General features: G+C 32.4%; 2 protein-coding genes across 2 annotated transcripts; one reads left to right on the forward strand and one right to left on the reverse strand.

Moving 5' to 3' along the window:
* Window positions 1-4,805: 4,805 nt before the first annotated feature.
* LOC149709530 (uncharacterized) lies at window positions 4,806-7,612 on the reverse strand. The gene is made up of 8 exons (XM_089864044.1): window positions 6,765-7,612; window positions 6,641-6,680; window positions 6,516-6,574; window positions 6,384-6,435; window positions 6,129-6,284; window positions 5,901-6,069; window positions 5,610-5,824; window positions 4,806-5,547 (listed from the first exon to the last, which is right to left on the reverse strand). Exons 1-8 carry the CDS (start codon window positions 6,887-6,889, stop codon window positions 5,059-5,061), a joined length of 1,305 nt encoding a protein of 434 aa, XP_089720170.1. The 5' UTR covers window positions 6,890-7,612; the 3' UTR covers window positions 4,806-5,058.
* Window positions 7,613-9,445: 1,833 nt separating this feature from the next.
* Rab3 (RAS oncogene family member Rab3) lies at window positions 9,446-19,944 on the forward strand. The gene is made up of 3 exons (XM_089864890.1): window positions 9,446-9,596; window positions 11,250-11,596; window positions 12,454-19,944. Exons 2-3 carry the CDS (start codon window positions 11,253-11,255, stop codon window positions 12,764-12,766), a joined length of 657 nt encoding a protein of 218 aa, XP_089721016.1. The 5' UTR covers window positions 9,446-9,596; window positions 11,250-11,252; the 3' UTR covers window positions 12,767-19,944.
* Window positions 19,945-20,115: the final 171 nt, after the last annotated feature.

Genomic DNA, 20,115 nt, shown 5'->3' on the forward strand with positions numbered 1-20,115 from the left:
GTGGAGACGCGACACTTACGTTCTTTGAAGATTAAACCAAAAAGGTTGTAAGCATTCACCAAAGAATATATAAGCAGTTCTTGATGTCGCCTCCGACGAGTTCTGCGCTTGAATTTCCCATAAACCGCGTACGATATCGCGAATAGCACAGAGAAAACGGTGAAGCTCAAAAGTAAAAGGACGTAAGTCTAAAATAATTGAAAAATAATTAAGAATTGAAGGGAAAAACATCAACAGAGGAGGCGCTAATTACCGCTTTGTCCATACTGATTATCGCCAATGGTTTTTCCGTTATCCTTTTGGGAATCGAAATGATAATTTTATCTGTTGGTCTCGAAACTGATCTTGGGTACCAGACATCGAAATTCTCGAAAGACGACAGCAATTTAACCGGATAGATATCCACATTCTAATATATTACGGATACAACCACTTTTGTTCAATATTCCTCGTGTTCCTGATAAGTTTGTCTTAACTTAAAGGGTCATATCTTAAGATATCAAACTGAGGGGGTAGTGTCACCAGAACATGGGGTCTACACCGTGTAGTTGCTGGACGTGTGGTAAAGTTATTTACTCCACATTTGTTTCTTTCTTTTAGAGCCCAATCAATGTTTGGGAGCCCGTATCTTCGTAACTGAATGTTGTGGACCCCATATTCTGGTGACACTTTACCACGCAGTTTGACCCTATATGACCCTTAAAGTTGTGGCAAAATTATCAGAAACACCCTGTATAGACGGGCGGTAGTATTATCCAAGTATCATTTATTAGTATCCTCCTAACTGTTGTAGAGTTTTTAATACTATTTTTGTCCATGTGTCTCGCATTTAAAATACGTTTATTAACATTTCCTCCAAACAATAGTATGAAACTACTAAAATTATAGTAGAATAATACTAGCAGTTCCCTAAATTATTGTCAACGCAAAGTGGAATAAACATTGATTTAGAAAAGGTCATCTTACTTCGCAGATTTGTTCCGGGTCGGCATCTATGCAAAAAACGTGCTCAAAACTGGAAATGCAAAATGTAAATTTAATGATTTTTCTCTCAGAAAGTATAATTAAGGTGTTAACTCTATTTTCTTCTAGGGTTTATTTGAGTTTTAATATTTTATTTTTCTCTTAGCATTTCGATCAATACTATAAGCCTTCAAATCTCATTTCACTTTCCGTGGCTTGTTCCGCACGTCATTAATAATAACTAGGCCTAGTGTTTATAGGAATGTAAATAATGTACAACTAGGGGCCTAGGAATATCCCCCAAAACCAAAAGAATGTCATGTCATTTCTAACTCATTTTCATTTGATCAATATTGGTCACAAAATTCAAATGAACAATCGGAATTGTCTATTTTTGTCTCTTAGAGAAATTCAAATAAGGGTAAATATTAATATTAATGTTAATGTACTCGGCGCTGATTGGTCAGAGAAAATGTGGAAGGTAAACATTCTAAACATAAATATGGAGTTTCACAACTTCTAATGCAAGGAATCCATAAGCTAATAGAAATAGCTTAATTAGTATTAATTTCTGAGCGGGTTTTATGGGCGGGGCACGAATTCTGTCACAATTCTGACGTATTTTTAACCGTGATTTCGTTGGTTTTCTTAAATTCCTAGCACGTGGGGAATTCAAACGCGAGCCCATGTGCCTGTGACGTAGCAACGCAAGGTCAGCAGATTAACTATTCGCGAGGCAAAATTAGTATCATAGATATTAGCTCCTCCCTCAAAGCCCCCTAGATGGCTCCACAATGATTCCTATTAGCTGTATGCATTCCCGCTAGTGCCTAGCACACTTTCGGCGTCTTATTATTTGCATTTGATTAAATCTGAACGTACAGTGTCCCTCAGGACATAACGCTAAATGAAACGCGATAATAGAAAAAGTTCAAACCTGATATTTAGAATTTTCTTGTAAGCTTTTTGCAATAATGGGATATCGTCGTCTTTGTTCTATGAAATAGATATAAAATTAAATATAATATCAGGGATAGATGTAATCTTAGATGTAGGAATGGAGTCTAACGGTTAGTATTTTCTTCAGTTATTCCGACTCATAGACCACCCAGTATAGAGCCCCTCCCTCCAACACGTAACGAAAAGTTTAAATCATATCTTATTGGCTCACTTAAACCGTACGTTTTGATGACGTTGCTGACGGGGAGGGCGGGGAAAAATAGTGACGTAATTCCTGTTTTTACCTCTGTCGCTATGACCCTCCCGCCTCTTCTTTCATACCCCCCCGGTCCCGTGGAAGGGGATCCGGGACTTTGACGGGCGCCCACATTACTCTGTTCTCCATTCCTACTTCTAAAATTAAATCTATCCCTGATAATATTAAATATAAAATTAAAATTTAAATTAATTTTGGTATAAGCTTACCCCGTACGCGGAAAACACGAGCGGCCTCGATTCCTCAAATCTGCAAACAAAGCTATCATAAGTAAATAAGCGCTTACAAACATAAGTAACTTGACTCTGATCACTAGGCCTAATTGTTCCACGCTTGAACCACATTCTTACCTGAATTTAGGATAAACAATGTCATTAAGGTTAGCTCGGTTCATTTTTGATCGAGCGCTGCTAAATAGCGTAAGGGTCTGTCTAGAGTGGACAGTGGTCAGGCGAAACTAACCGGCCGCGCTGTGGTTTGTCATAAACGCTCGCAGCTAAATGATAGGCGGTCGATTTCTTACTCGTACCTTAGTCTTGATTTTCCTCCGCTTCATTTTAAATTGGATATCAAAAATTCACGCGTGTCTAATGTACCGTTTTATTTATCATGAAATAATAATACGCCTTATGTGGACATAATCATTATTTTTAATGACGTGTCACTTAACGAAATTATTTATTTATATTGAGACTTGATCTATGCCTAGGCTATATCTTAGTAAGTAAAATTGCCGGTTCAAAATTTCTTACTGCGTGTTAGTGTCGCTTAGCTTACGCGTTCAAAAAATCGTGGCAATGCCATAGCGATATCTCACAGAAATTTCGTTGAGTGAGGTTTTGGATTCGTTTTCAAAATTGCAAAAATATCAGTCAAAATTTCAAAAATCTCTGTCAAAAATTCTTAAATCTCTGTCAAAAATTCTTAAATCTCTGTCAAAAATTCTTAAATCTCTGTCAAAAATTCTTAAATCTATGTCAAAAATTCTTAAATCTATGTCAAAAATTCTTAAATCTCTGTCAAAAATTCTTAAATCTCTGTCAAAAATTCTTAAATCTCTGTCAAAAATTCTTAAATCTCTGTCAAAAATTCTTAAATCTCGGTCAAAAATTCTTAAATCTCGGTCAAAAATTCTTAAATCTCGGTCAAAAATTCTTAAATCTCGGTCAAAAATTCTTAAATCTCGGTCAAAAATTCTTAAATCTCGGTCAAAAATTCTTAAATCTCGGTCAAAAATTCTTAAATCTCGGTCAAAAATTCTAAAATATCTGTCAAACATTTTTAAATCTCTAAATTTTGTTGAAATGGCAAACGCTCGTGCAATTCTACGAGTGATTACCTTTGATAAACAAATCCGATCTTATCATTCCACGCTCGGGTTCTTACATTATTCATTTATTACATACGGAATAAGCAATTCGCAGTTTTTCTTACCTTAATCTATGATAAATACTGTTGTTATTATTATTGCATTTTTCTTTGTTCATATTTGCTCGTAGCCGGGGCAATTGCTTCTTGTTGTAATCCTTTACGCGAAAACGAGGTCGGTCTCTATTACAACAACCTGTGGCGTTCTAATGCAAAACGTACCTTTAAATCTTACCCCTGAAATTGATTTCCACTTGTACGATGCGCGTAATGATTCTGTCCTCTTTCATTCCAAATGCTACGAGATCTAATTTTCGTTATAAAATATCCTACTTACAAATAAGAAGCGCTTCGAAGCGGTTTCAGGAACTCAACTGGAAAACGTGGCTATAGCGTGATACAAACAATTGCTGAAATTCGATACAAAAAGTCGAATTCAATCGCAATTTTCTTCAACCGTATTGCAATAAACTTATAAATGTTACCTTTGTGCAATAATAAACTGAAAGAAATTATTTCACGTTTGTGGTATGTAGGCTAGTCATTGTTTGATTAGTTTTTTCAATGGAGTTAATAAGATCTCTTAATTAACTTTGTTTGGGAACGTTAGTTAACTTTGGAAATAGATTGGTTTCCACGATAAATAAGGAACCATTGTTTACCCCGTTACAACGAAGTGATACTATACAGGGTGTTGAAACTTGCAAAATGGGAGGGTAATTATAGAAGTGAGTACGTGTACATGAGTGGGATGGTTCCATGGCAATTAAGGGGACCATCCGTAAATAGCACTCCTCCAATGGTCGTAACTTGAAACAGGGGGTGTCCCTTGTTGGGAGGTACTCCAGTAAACCTCTTTTTCAGTTAACCTCCCTTTTTGCAGCGAAACACCCTGTTAACTAAAGGATAAACAGACTCGTTTAATTAATGCAATATTGCGAATAGTTTCTCGCGTGTTGCAGTAAGAGTATTTTAACCTAGATATTGAATCGTGCTCAAATGAATTAAAAAAAATGATTCGATCCTTACCTATTATTTACCAAACGCCGCTGTAAATTACCTATTCATACCATACCGTATTTTTAAAGTGGTAATTAAACTGCAAAGTAAATAGTTTTCACTTTTTCTCGCCATCTAGCGAGAAGCAAAAAAATTAGATTTAAAACGGAAAATTATTAAAAACTGAAATCAACGTACTCAAAAGTGTAAGGACAAATTGATATCGTCATTCTCAAATGGTTAGTACTTTATTAAATTTTCAATTAATTGGTCGTTTAAATAATAATTGAATAAAGTGGAATAATCGTATACTATATAATATAATTACTATATCGAAATAGTAAATTTAACAATAGTTAAAATTAAATATTAATGAAATTCCAGTCACTAATGGACGAAAAAGAAGAGTCTAGCCGGGGTCTTCTTGTTATTGTTATTATTTTTGGTTTTAGTGTTGAACAAAGAGAAATTGCAAATTTGTTAGACATAAATTTCAGTTCCTCGGCCAAGGCTTAGATACAAAACTTAGTTATTAGTTCTAGCAGTAAAATTAGAGACGCTGTTAGTACGCCGTAGATGTAGGCTGTGAAAAACTGACTGATGTCGGTCAGTTTAATGACGGCAATGGTTTTAACGGGCGGTTTCCAAAGAACACGCTCGGCCAAAAAGTTTCCTTTCAATTCATTTGGCTGCAAAGGCTTAGTCTCAAAAATGATTTGAAATCCACGAGTCAGATGTTCGTCGAGTTCGGGATCGGCAATAAGGCTTTTGTTGACGCCGTAGACGTTGTATTCGAATTGCAGTTTAGCCACGTGATACGTTATTCCCGCCCCCTTGAACACACGGTTAAAAACGTTGTTGGTACGAATGGAATTTTCGCTGAGTATTAAGGCAGTTGGTACATCAGTCGATGTCAATAAGGGTAGAATTTCTTCGGCCGAAGTCACGTAATGTATTATATCATCGGGATAGTACTTAGAAACCCACGGATGACGCGAAACCTGACAATTGAAGTCAATTCGTTTTGAGAGCCATTTTATTCATGACTGAATATTTAACTTACGAATTTGTCGTAAAATGATGTTTCGCTTTTTGAAAACAATGGCCTAACTCGGTATTTGTCAATGTCGTCCTCGGTTTCGTATAAAAGATACTTTTCATTGCAGAATTCGGATTTTAGGTTGCAGTTGATGATAGCGGACAAAAATATAAGCACGAATAACCATGTATTGACCAAAATCCGTTCGCTCAACTTCAGTATGGAAAGAGATGGAAACGCTAATTTAAAGAAATTGAAAAGTATTTTTGAGGCCAAATTCTAATTTGGCTACCAAGATGTGAGAATCGAAATTACGTTCGATGAAGAGTAGAGCTGTAAAGTTCCAAGCAGTTACCAGCGAATATTTCACGAGTTCCAGACATCGTCCTTGACGAGTTCTACTCTTAAATTTCCCGTAAACCGCGTACGATATCGCAAATAGCACTGAGAAAACGGTAAAGCTCAAAAGTAAAAGGAAATAAGTCTGAAATACGCGCCAAATATTTAGGAGTTGAAGGGAAGCACATAGGAGGCGCTAATTACCGTTTTGTCCATGTTGATAATTGCCAACGTTTTTTCCGTTATCCTCTTGGGAATCGAAATGATAATTTTATCCGTTGGTCTCGAAACTGATCTTGGGTACCAGACGTCGAAATTCTCGAAAGAAGGCAGCAATTTAACCGGATAAATATCCATATTCTATTACGGATTTAATAGTGGAATAATTGCACCCTCTCCCCCATCTTGTTGGTTAGAAGCTACGTTAGCTGCTGGTTTATTTATAAGTGGTTAGCTTACGTCGCATGGGTAAAAGTCCGTGTCACCATCGACGCACATTGTGCGTTCGAAACTGAACTCGCATTAATTAATATTTCCGGGTTATTAGGCAGTTAACAACAAATCATGGCCAACAATAAAAGAGATTCAAACCTGATATTCATAATTTTCTCGTAAGCATTTTTCAAAAACGTTTCATCTAAAAAGTTGTACTACGCGATAAATAGTTTAATTAAAATGTTTATGGAATTATTATTTATGAATTCGGCAAATATTACCCCGTAATCCGAGAAATGTAGCGACCTCAAGTTCTCAAATCTGAATATCAATAAATACAACAAAATGTATGTTAAAACTTAACTATGCATAAATACAAAAGTATTATGGATTCCCAACTAGGACCTTAATCTATGACAAAGACTTTTGTTCGATTGATCCGCGTTCATTTTCGCCAACGCCCAAGAAATTACTGTAATGTCCGTTTTGTCTCTCGTATCAACTGTTGACTTTTCACGTTCAGTCGTCATTCTCCGGCCATTTTACTCAAATTGGTATCTTAATTGTCGTATTTAAATACAGCGCTGATTTTTCTAACTAAAAAGAAAGACTCCAAGGGTGTACTCTCCAGTACCTAGTAGTTCACTTCCGGTTATTTTTATTTGTCTTTGATAACTGTAATATATTGCAAGTACTTTGAAGAAAATTGCTTTAATTTTTGTACGAAACATTTCCAAATTTTAAGCATATAATTTTATTAATCTCAAACCGAATGGTCACAAGTACCTCTGTGCGTCGTAACTACGTTGAATTGCAGACCCACTGCACTGTTCTTTCTCACGCAAAGCCTTAACGCAATTAGGCCGTACAATAGAACGTTTGTCGCGAGTTAAACATGAAACCAGAAGGGAATAATAAGAGAAGGGTAGAGTTGAGTCCGACCAGCCTCAAAAATACACTGAAAATTCGCGCAACTACACAGCGTAAACCAACTTACACGAAAAATAGTCCCTACGTCACGCCACTTTACCTTTCCTCAGGCGTTGTCCGCTACATTGTGAATAGCACGCTCGTTAGCCAATCAGGGAAGGGTAGGCAATTTAAAGCATTGTGGATGATGTATCAAGTGCCATCCTTGTGTCATTATTCCCTTCTGATGAAACCATTTCTTGCTAATCAATAACGAAGTGTAAGGTTACTTGAAATAATGGTTAAAGGTCAAGTCACATTAAAATCGTAAAATTTTAATTAAGGTATAGTATCCCATCAACCATTGCACGACCTTTCTCAGTATAAAATGGAGAACAAATGCATCAATGTTTCAATCACCCTCGACGGGGCCAATGTATATAGTTCATTCTTTGATAACTTCGGTTCATATACTTCTGGTGAAATCTTAACCGATTTAAACGAAATTTGTCTTAATTTAATGAGAAAAATACCCCCTACAACATTAAATTGTATTTAAAAAGTACATTTTAAATGCGACGTGCCCTTTAATGAGCTTCGTTTCACTGAACCTTGTCAAGTATAATTATAATAACAGTAAAGTATAAACATAAACAAACATCAGTTTAATCATGGGCAATGTACGTACACTTTTTCCCCCAGTGAGCTTTGCATAATTTTCATTAAGGATAGAAAACATGTACGGGATAATCAATGATAGCTCTTGAGCATGATCATAGTCTTGTTATTCTTCCAGCCGCTAGTGCGCGAAAATAAAGGTTCAGCCGGGGCCTTCTTGTTATCATTTTTTTCAAATTGCTTTATTTAACACTAGATGCTACCCGCGGCGTCGCTCGCGTGTAATAAGAACTTCCATCAAATTGATTTAGCGTTCCTTAACCACCTTTTCAAATAACCCTGTCAAGTGTAATTAAATGTCAGTTTAATTATAGACTATGTAAGATACTACCTGTACTTTTTTCTTAATGGACTTTATATAATTGTCAAGAACGAATGCAAGTAACAACGGCAAAATCAATGGTAGCTTTCGAGCACGGTATCATAGGGGGCTCCCTCCCCCACTATTCATTTTTAAGCGAAAAATGTAGTGATCAATATTTTTATGCCACAAAACTGTCATCATAAGTTTATAACTTACGATAAGTTATAAACTTATGCTCTATTTCTAATAGTAAATCCATTTAACTACTAGGAATCATTCTGTCCTCATATCTTCCATGTTAATTTCTATGCGGGGTGTGTGGGTCGAGCTTGAATGCTTTCCGTCACGCCTCATAATTCGGACGCTTTTCTAACTGTGATTTCATTGGTTGGTAGTAACGCGATGTCGGGTGCAATGCACAGCGAGATAGATTATTCGCCTGGCAAAATGCGTCATGCATAATGATATCTGTTCACTCCGACTCCATGGGTGTCAGTATTATTTTGCTATCTAGTTTACAGGATGAAATTGTTTTAGATGATAATTCGCTTGTTTTTCCTGTAATAAACACTGCAATGACTTTATAACCAGTCAAAAGAACCGCCAGTATTTTTTCTTTTTTTTTTTTGCAACCGGTTCAAATCATCGGTGAACGCACCAATAGCTACTACTCCGTGTCTCAATACTCCACGTATTTTCTCTCCCACCCACACACGTCTGCACCCGTTGGACATAGTGCGCCTGTTTCTTGGCCCCTGCCTAGTGTTAGCGTTGCCAGACGTACGATAATTATAGTACAATGCGATAATTATAAGAGTTTTTTTGAAAAAGTGTAGGATAATTTTGAGGCTGTACTATATAGTACGCTAAATTCTATAATGCGGCTTAGGCGTACGATAATTGTACGATAATTTCGAATTCAGCGGTAAATTGAACTAATCTGGGCAGAAAAGTCTCGCTAGGGGTAGAAAAAGGCGAAATATGAGGCTGCGAATCATGTACATACATCCCATAGTAATAATACACTTAAGACCAAAGGCAGGATGTGAGAAACGCTTGGAAACGTTATTATCCTATCTCCTTATGACCCTTGTACTGATTTTAGTATAAATTCAAGGTGAATCAGAACACCCGCATAGGTTTTACCGTTATTTGGAGGCGCTCAGAGCGTACGATAATTTAGGTTGAAAATCGATAATTTTTTGACTTTGGTACGATAATTTGGTAATTTTTATCTGGCAACACTGCCTAGTGTTAAGCCTAGCAAGCGCAGGCACTGTTAACAGCTTCTTAAAATTGGTGGAACGTTTATCGACCTGTCAACTCTATTTTTATAGGAAAATAAGGTAAAAGAATTTTAACCTAATTTACATTATATCTCGCATCTGTATTTAAAATTAAGCCTACCAAATTACCGCCTAAAGTAAAGGCTAAAAATATTTTAATTTAGTTAGAAAGATAATAATCTAACATTTTATGAAGCCAAGGCTTAACGTTTATTTCAGTTTTTTGACCCGAAAAAATTTATTTAATTTAGATAAAATGTATTTATAGCGGATTTAGTTAAATTTAATGTATTAGCTGTGTGTTTTTCATATCTTGGGCTAATTTGAGCTATAATAAAGTGTTAAATTTAATAATTTTGGCTGAAATGATATGTGCTTAGCAATGACTTTATAGTATTAATCCCAGATTGCCCTACATTCAAATTTTACTAATTAAAGATAATTTAATAGCCTAAATTAAAATTTTTTGTACAGGATATTAAGCCTAGTAAACGTGAAAGTTTAATTTAAGAAAATTGAATATGCTAGTTGTAAATTGAGTGTGTTTTAGTAGGTCATTAGAGTAGTTGGCCAAGTTCCGTGCACAAATTTGTTAATAATAAAATAAAACCTCCTAATTATAGAAAAATACACCATAAATTTAGTTCTACGCTTAAAAATTAAATTCTAGTTAAAATTTAAAACATTAAAGGCTTAAAATATTATTTAAACCTTCCTCAGGGTTGGTACCGAACCTGGATAAGTTAGGGATTTGGGAAATGGGAGAAAATATCGGGGATTTTGGAAATGGGAGAAAATGTCAGGGATTTTGGAAATGGGAGAAAATGTCAGGGATTTTGGAAATGGGAGAAAATGTCAGGGATTTTGGAAATGGGAGAAAAATGTCAGGGATTTTGGAAATGGGAGAAAATGTCAGGGATTTTGGAAATGGGAGAAAATGTCAGGGATTTTGGAAATGGGAGAAAATGTCAGGGATTTTGGAAATGGGAGAAAATGTCAGGGATTTTGGAAATGGGAGAAAATGTCAGGGATTTTGGAAATGGGAGAAAAATGTCAGGGATTTTGGAAATGGGAGAAAATGTGAGGGAAATGGGAGAAAATGTGAGGGAAATGGGAGAAAATGTCAGCAATTTTGGAAATGGGAGAAAATGTCAGGGATTTTGGAAATGGGAGAAAATGTGAGGGAAATGGGAGAAAATGTCAGCAATTTTGGAAATGGGAAAAACTGTTAGGGATTTTGGAAATGGGAGAAAATGTCATGGATTTTGGAAATGGGAGAAAATGTCATGGATTTTGGAAATGGGAGAAAATGTCATGGATTTTGGAAATGGGAGAAAATGTCAGGTATTTTGGAAATGGGAGAAAATGTCAGGGATTTTGGAAATGGGAGGAAATGGGAGAAAATGTCAGCAATTTTGGAAATGGGAAAAACTGTTAGGGATTTTGGAAATGGGAGAAAATGTCAGGGATTTTGGGGATTAGTCAGGGATTTAAAGTTTCTTCCTAAAACATTAGGGTTAGGTCAATGATTTCTAAATAGGGGTCAGTTGTGATAAACACCCTAAAATGGTCCCAGGGATATTGTCAAAATTTGGTCAGGGATAAGCTGGAAAAGTCAGGGATTTTCATTAAAAAATTTTCCTTTTGAACCCTGTTCATTAAAATTAAGTTAATTATTGTTAATTTTAATTGTTAAATGAATTACTTGTATAGAACATGGCAGCTGGTCAAGATCAGAAATGGCAAAAAGACGCGGCCGATCAGAACTTTGACTACATGTTCAAAATTCTGATCATTGGTAATAGCAGTGTTGGTAAAACGTCTTTCCTGTTCCGATACGCGGATGATTCGTTTACGTCGGCCTTTGTCAGCACGGTGGGAATCGACTTCAAGGTCAAGACAGTTTTCAGACAGGACAAGAGGGTAAAACTACAGATCTGGGACACAGCTGGACAAGAGAGATACCGTACTATCACCACCGCTTATTATCGGGGAGCCATGGGCTTCATACTCATGTACGATGTCACAAATGAAGAGTCATTCAATAGTGTACAAGATTGGTGAGTTTGCAATTTCATTTGCTTTCAAATAAATTATGGCTGTGGGGGGAATTTGGCTTGTCTGAAACGGGTTCTTATATAAGTTTTAAGGCCTGGAAGGGTCGGATATTATTTGGTAATTTAAGGCCTGAAAGGTCGGATATTATTTGGCAATTTAAGGGCTGTATAGGTCGGGTAATATTTGGTAATTTAAGGCCTGGAAGGGTCTGATATTATTTTGTAATTTAAGGCCTTAAAGGAGCGGTTATTATTTCGTAATTTGAGGCCTTGAAGGAGCGGTTATTATTTCGTAATTTGAGGCCTTGAAGGAGCGGTTATTATTTCGTAATTTGAGGCCTTGAAGGAGCGGTTATTATTTCGTAATTTGAGGCCTTGAAGGAGCGGTTATTATTTCGTAATCTAAGGCCTAGAAGGAGCGTTTATTATTTCGTAATCTAAGGCCTAGAAAGAGCGTTTATTATTTCGTAATCTAAGGCCTAGAAGGAGCGGTTATTATTTCGTAATCTAAGGCCTGGAAGGAGCGGTTATTATTTCGTAATCTAAGGCCTGGAAGGAGCGGTTATTATTTCGTAATCTAAGGCCTGGAAGGAGCGGTTATTATTTCGTAATCTAAGGCCTGGAAGGAGCGGTTATTATTTCGTAATCTAAGGCCTGGAAGGAGCGGTTATTATTTCGTAATCTAAGGCCTGGAAGGAGCGGTTATTTTTTCGTAATCTAAGGCCTAGAAGGAGCGGTTATTATTATAAGAGAGAAACCAGTTTAATTTGGTTAAAATCCTCACATTTAATGGACAATATTAAAAAATTAGAATTAGTAGGTCAAAGTTGCATAGGGGTAAAACGTGACGAAATTTTCAGGGTAACTCAGATCAAAACGTACTCTTGGGACAACGCCCAAGTGATTTTGGTGGGCAACAAATGCGACATGGAAGACGAGCGCGTGGTGTCGACGGAACGAGGCAAACAACTGGCCGACCAACTGGGATTGGAATTCTTCGAGACTTCAGCTAAAGAGAATGTGAACGTCAAAGCGGTCTTTGAGCGTCTGGTCGACATTATTTGCGACAAAATGTCCGAAAGCTTAGACTCTGACCCCACACTCGTCAGCGCTTCCAAAGGCACCCGTTTGACGGAAAATCCCGCGCCCCCTAACGGCGGTTGCCAGTGCTAAAAATATCTTCTAACCTACTCTGAATTCTTTTTCCTTTAAAAGTAACTATAATAAATAACGTTTAGCGTTCTTTCAACCAAAAACAAACAAACAAACCAAGGGGAATGGGGACATGGAATTAATTATTAGAAATTACCAAATTATAATAATATATTATTATTTTGAGACTAGGTCTGTTTTAAAAACGCTGAAATGTTTATTAATTCATTGTTTTAAAGGGCAATTTTCTCCTCTAAAAGTTTTTTAATTTAAATGCCAAAATGATGCACGCGTAACTCTAGTCAAAATGGGACCACTTAATTACAATTTTTTTCAAGTTTTTAACTTGAGTTTATTAGGTTTAAAAATTAATTATTTTATTAAGAATATTAATTTTTTTATGCTCTTGAAGGGGCAGATATTAATAAAATAATTTACTTCATTTTAACTCTTGAAGGGGCAGATATTAATAAAATAATTTACTTCATTTTAACTCTTGAAGGGGCGGATATTAAAAATAATTTTCACGATTTTAACTCTTGAAGGGGCAGATATTATGAATTATTTTCACGATTCTAACTCTTGAAGGGGCAGATATTATGAATTATTTTCACGATTCTAACTCTTGAAGGGACAGATATTAAAAAATTATTTTCACGATTCTAACTCTTGAAGGGGCAGATATTAAAAATTGTCATTCTAACTCTTGAAGGGGCAGATATTAAAAATTGTCATTCTAACTCTTGAAGGGGCAGATACTAAAAATTATTTTCACGATTTTAACTCTTGAAGGGACAGATATTAAAAATTATTTTCACTATTCTAACTCCTGAAGGGGCAGATATTAAAAAAATATTTTCACGATTCTAACTCCTGAAGGGGCAGATATTAAAAATTATTTTCACGATTCTAACTCTTGAAGGGGCAGATATTAAAAAATTATTTTCACGATTCTAACTCCTGAAGGGGCAGATATTATACAAATTTTATTTTTAAACTAAATATAACATTTATTTTTACGCTCTGAAGGGGCAGATATTAAAAATTAAGTTTTACTTTGAAATTGTGGTCCGATTTTGACCTAATTGAGCTCATTTTGTAGCTATAAGCATTACCAACCTTAATCTTTATTGAAAATTGCCCTTTTACTGGTAAAATAGCTGTAGACATATTACCGTACCATTTGAACCAAAAAAACACAACATTATATATATGGGTGCCATCTATAGTCGCAGTTGAAATCTTCTAAACAAAAATATAAATCGTCAGCTCTTTGAAACAAACAAACAAACAAATTTGACTTTAAACTACTTATAAACTTGCAGACCACAACAAAAGTTTATAAAAACAAAAATAAATTTATACGTAAAAATTCAATGTTTAAAAAAATAATGAAATCAGTTTCGTAGACGTAGAAAAATATTATCACCATGGCAGCTTCGTTTTTTCCAATCAAATAATGAACACAGCCTTAGCGTACGTGTTTCCAAAGGTAATTAATTATAAGACTGCACTAGTTAATTTAATTTAATTTAGTTAATTAATTAATTAACTTAAGACCCCAGTCGAATTTATTGAAATTTTATATTTCGTTTTGCATTAAAGGGAGGGTGAAATGAAAAAGTGATTATTTTTAGCTATCTGCGTAGTGAAACATTCAGGAAATGATTTTAAGTAAAATTTGCATTTTAATTTGAACCTTCCCCCGTATTGAATAAAAATAATTTAATTTAGTTAATTAATTAAGAACCCAGTCGAATTTATTGAAATTTATATTTCGTTTTGCGTTAAAGGGAGGGTGAAATGAAAAAGTGATTTTTTTTTAGCTATCTGCGTAGTGAAACATTCAGGAAATGATTTTAAGTAAAATTTGCATTTTAATTTGAACCTTCCCCCGTATTGAATAAAAAATAATTTAATTTAGTTAATTAATTAAGACCCCAGTCGAATTTATTGAAATTTATATTTCGTTTTGCGTTAAAGGGAGGGTGAAATGAAAAAGTGATTTTTTTTAGCTATCTGCGTAGTGAAACATTCAGGAAATGATTTTAAGTAAAATTTGCATTTTAATTTGAACCTTCCCCCGAAATGAATAAAAAGTCACTTTGTGGTTTTTAAACGTTACGTTACCGATGAATTTAGCGTAAAGGCCCAAAACATTTTAGAGATTTAAAAAATGTCCATAAATGGGAAGAAATATATGAGTTTTAATTGTGCAAAAAATACGAGAGACAGGAATACACATTGCATTAATGCATATTGTTAATGCAGCCCGGGTTTTAACAAAAATTAAAAGATAAATCTTCGAAAAATTAAATTTTTTTTTTTGAAGATTTTTCGGTAAAATTTAAACGTAATGAAAATTGAAAAAAAAATGTTTTCCCAAAAACGTTATATAAATATGAAAGTTTATCTCGATATATATATATAAATATATAGGCGAAATTAATCCACAATAATTAACACTAATGTCAATTAAAAATAACAAACAAAAAACAAATTGCCTTTATCTCAGTAGCAAATGTAGATATGACAAACGTTTCAAACTCCAAGGACCAATCAGAGATTTCTAAAGTATAATTTAAAAGTTCACATGGTTTTAATTTGGTGTAAAATTTATTTTTCAATTTAGTATATCTCTTCTAAATTCGGTTAAAAAATCTCTTTCAAATCTCTTCTATATTCGGTTAAAAATCTCTTTCCTATCTCTTAAAAATTCGGTCTAAAAATCTCTTCGAAATTCCGTTAAAATTCGGTTAAGAAATCTCTTTCAAATCTCTTCAAAATTCGGTTATAAATCTCTTTCCTATCTCTTAAAAATTCGGTCTAAAAATCTCTTCGAAATTCGGTTAAAAATCTCTTCGAAATTCGGTTAAAAATCTCTTCAAAATTCGGTTAAGGAATTTCTTAATTTCTTCAAAATTCGGTTAAGGAATTTCTTAATTTCTTCAAAATTCGGTTAAGGAATCTCTTTAAAATCTCTTCAAAATTCGGTTAAGGAATCTCTTTAAAATCTCTTCAAAATTTGGTTAAGGAATCTCTTTAAAATCTCTTCAAAATTTGGTTAAAAATCTCTTTAAAATCTCTTCAAAATTTGGTTAAAAATCTCTTTAAAATCTCTTCAAAATTTGGTTAAAAAATCTCTTTAAAATCTCTTCAAAATTTGGTTAAAAAATCTCTTTAAAATCTCTTCAAAATTCGGTTAAAAATCTCTTTAAAATCTCTTCAAAATTCGGTTAAAAAATCTCTTTAAAATCTCTTCAAAATTTGGTTAAAAAATCTCTTTATAATCTCTTCAAAATTCGGTTAAAAATCTCTTCACAATCTCTTCAAAATTCGGTTAAAAAATCTCATTAAAATTTAGAATCTGTCGCTTCAGGCGCCGTTATTGCCCTTGGTTTTCTTAAGGAGCATCTCTGATTGGTCCATTTCCTGACCTTCAATATTTGAGTTTAAAAATCCCGTTACTAAAGCCCGACCCCGAGTTTGGAGATGGAGTAAACATAAGTGTGTTGTTGAGAGTGTGGGTTAAAAGGTGGTAAAATTAAAAAAAAACGTTTCAGTATTTGAAAGCACACATTTTGTGCGTAACTATAGAAGTAAAATAGCACATTCCACCGTAAAATGTATAAAGTCATAAAAAAAAGTAGTAGATCATTGTGTTTTTACAAATTTTCAAATTTGTACCACAAACTGAAAAACAAATTTGTCAACCACGAAGATGGTCAGATAATTTAATTAGGATTAAGTTAAAATTTAATTTGGTCTAAATTTCCCCTACTTTTCTTTTAATTTGATCTAAAATTCGCCTACTTTTCTTTTAATTTGATCTAAAATTCGCCTACTTTTCTTTTTAATTGGTCTAAATTTCGTCTAATTTCCTTTTTAATTGGTCTAAATTTCGTCTACTTTCCTTTTTAATTGGTCTAAATTTCGTCTACTTTCCTTTTTAATTTGATCTAAATTTCGTCTACTTTCGTTATAATTTGATCTAAAATTCGCCTACTTCCGTTATAATTTGATCTAAAATTCGCCTACTTTTCTTTTTAATTTTGTCTAAAATTCGCCTACTTTTCTTTTTAATTTTGTCTAAATTCCGTCTACTTTCCTTATAATTTGGTCTAAATTTCGTCTATTTTTCTTTTTATCGGGTCTAAATTTCGCCTACTCTGATCTTTTAATTTGAAATTAGGCTGATAGCTAGGCCTTGGTCCAAAATTGGGTCTAAAAACGCGGGTTTCAAAACAAAATTGAAAACTTTAAAAGTATCAGGGTTTGATCTATTTATACTTGATTCCAAAAAATAAGAAACAGCGAGCGAAAATTATTTGAGATTTTGCATTGAATTTCTACATAATTTTATTTATTCAAACTACATTAAAGAGGTTGTAATATAATTTAATTTAATTTAAATTAAATTAATGCAAGAAATTTTAAATACAAAAATAACATAGATCTAGTCAAAATATTGAATATTCAATATTCAAAAAAAAATTCACTTAATTAAAATTTAATTAAACATTTTTTTTAACACGTGTGCCAAATAATGTAGGTGAAAATTACAACATTAACCATTTGGTAAATTAATTAAAAATGATATTATTTTAAAATAATAATAATTAAGGACCAAATAGTTAAAATAATTAGTGTTAATTAATTAATATATTGGTGTTTAAAAAATAATATCACAGCCTTTTTAAAAGACGTTTGAAATGAATAAATAATGGACCAAATTATTTTAATGAAAATTCCAAAAAGAAAAAATTAATATATTTAATTAGTTAATCGTAATTATAATTATAATTTTTTAATAATTAATTTTTTTGGTTTCATATTACATGATTTATTTTTTACTATAAATTTTTATTTTTATGTTCAACACTAGTCATATTTTTAAAAAGTGCGATTTCAAAGGCAAAATTTAAAATAATTTGAATTAATTTTAATTTTGGACGCTAGATGGCGCCACTTAACTTTTTAACCTATATTTTTAATTTCTTCTTCAAACAAAGCATTTATGATTAAAAAAATTGCCTTTGAAAAATTAAAACTTGCTAGTCATATAGTTAAAAAACGCAATTTTCAAAGGCAATTAAAAATATATTTTTAATTTTAGTTACAATTTTCTACACTAGACGGCGCCACCTTATTATTTTAATTTGCAAAGGATTATGGGAAAAAATTACGACATTTGCCTTTGAAAAATTAAAACTTTCTAGTCATATAGTTAAAAAAACGCAATTTTCAAAGGCAATTAAAAAATATATTTTTAATTTTAGTTACAATTTTCTACACTAGATGGCGCCACCTTAGTTTATACCTATTTAATTTGCAAAGGATTATGGGAAAAATTTCTAAATTTGCCTTTGAAAAATTAAAACTTTCTGGTCATATAGTTAAAAAAAGCGCAATTTTCAAAGGCAATTAAAAAATATATTTTTAATTTTAGTTACAATTTTCTACACTAGATGGCGCCACCTTAGTTTATACCTATTTAATTTGCAAAGGATTATGGGGGAAAAATTACTACATTTGCATTTGCCTTTGAAACCCGCACTTTTCTGGGAAGAAGGCCTAACTAATATTGTAAATAATTAAATATAGTTAATTATCGAGCTTCATATTAATGGCAATTAAAGAGAGCAGGCTTTGTAACTAAACTGGTGACCTCTGGTGATTAAAAACAGTACGCGAACTAATTAAACACTTGTAGGGCTAGAGATTGTAAGTACTTGCAGATGAAACTTCTCCTCAATCGCACACATAAACACAAATGAACCTTGCGTCAATTATTTTAATATCAGAGGTCAATTAAAAATGGTGTTAATATTAATTAAAACCCTGTTAAAGTTTTAATAATGATTAATTAATTTGACTGTAGTCCATTTTTTTTAATAACCCCAATTTCTAATTTTCTAGTCATTTTTTTTTATTTATTTCTCTTGTTTTTTTTTAATAATTTTCAAATCTAGTCTGTCATTAAATTTTATTTGTTAAATTAATTGGTTTTCTTTCTAGTCATTTAAAAACTGCATTTATACTAAAATTTATTTTTTACCGAAAGCTCAGTATTTTTTATTTAATTTTAATTTAATTAAAATTTCAGTTAATGTCAAAATAATTCAGGTATGATCTCTCAGTTGTCTATTCCATATTAAAATCAATTAAAACCCATTTAAAACCATTGAAATTCAATTAAAACCTATTTAAATTCAATTAAAACCTATTTAAATTGATTAAATTCAATTAAAACCTATTTAAATTCAATTAAAACCTATTTAAATTGATTAAATTCAATTAAAACCTATTTTAAATTGATTAAAAAACATTAAAACCCATTTAAAATTTATTAAAAAAACATTAAAACCCATTTAAAATTGATTAAAAAACATTAAAACCCATTTAAAATTGATTAAAAAACATTAAAACCCATTTAAAATTGATTAAAAAACATTAAAACCCATTTAAAATTGATTAAAAAACCATTAAAACCCATTTAAAATTGATTAAAAAACCATTAAAACCCATTTAAAATTGATTAAAAAACATTAAAACCCATTTAAAATTAAATTATTTTTAATCTGGAGTTTTAAATTAATAAATGAGATGGATAAACTTTAAAAACAAAATAGAGGTGAATGGCAATAAAATCAGAAAAGCCCCCCCCCCCGATATTTTTTTAATTAGTTTTAATTAAAGCTTAATTAAATTTCCCATGTAAATTATCTGTGCTAGTCAAATACATAAAAATGAATAATGTAAAATTAATGGTGCCTAATTTGGATAAAATAATTATAATTAATAAAAATGGATGAAAAAAAGAATTCATAAAAACAATGCCTGCTGTGTTTTACAAAATTCTAAAACAATTTGAATATCAAAGAAAACAAAAAATTAAATAAACAAACTTAAATGTAATTAAAAATGATTAAAAAAACAACAAAGCAATTGTATGTCACTTAGATATTAAAAAAAAACCAAAATATAATTGAATTCTGTGTCCTAGAAAGACTAACATAACTAAGTGATAATAAAATGAAATTAAAAAACAATTTAAAAATTAAAAAATTTCAAAAACAAAAATGAAAAAAAAAAACTACAAAAAAAAAACAGTGGAAGTTTAAAATCTGTTAGACTTAAGTACATGGTGTATAAATATTGATGTTCATAAACAAATAAATTGTGGATTAAAAATGTTATCACACATTACATTTCATTGTCCCTTCAACATACATATTTTAGTTTTGTTCCAATTTATGATTTTAATTATTTTACTGATTTTTAATTGTGCAGAATTTAATTTTTTAATGCCCTATATCAATATTTATTTTCAATTGCCTGATTTCAGTATTTATTTTAATTAGGCCTTA

The sequence above is a fragment of the Phalangium opilio genome, unplaced genomic scaffold, assembly GCF_054372755.1.
Source record: "Phalangium opilio isolate 3A_F unplaced genomic scaffold, DU_Popi_V2 ptg000013l_1, whole genome shotgun sequence".
Lineage (NCBI taxonomy): Eukaryota > Metazoa > Arthropoda > Arachnida > Opiliones > Phalangiidae > Phalangium > Phalangium opilio.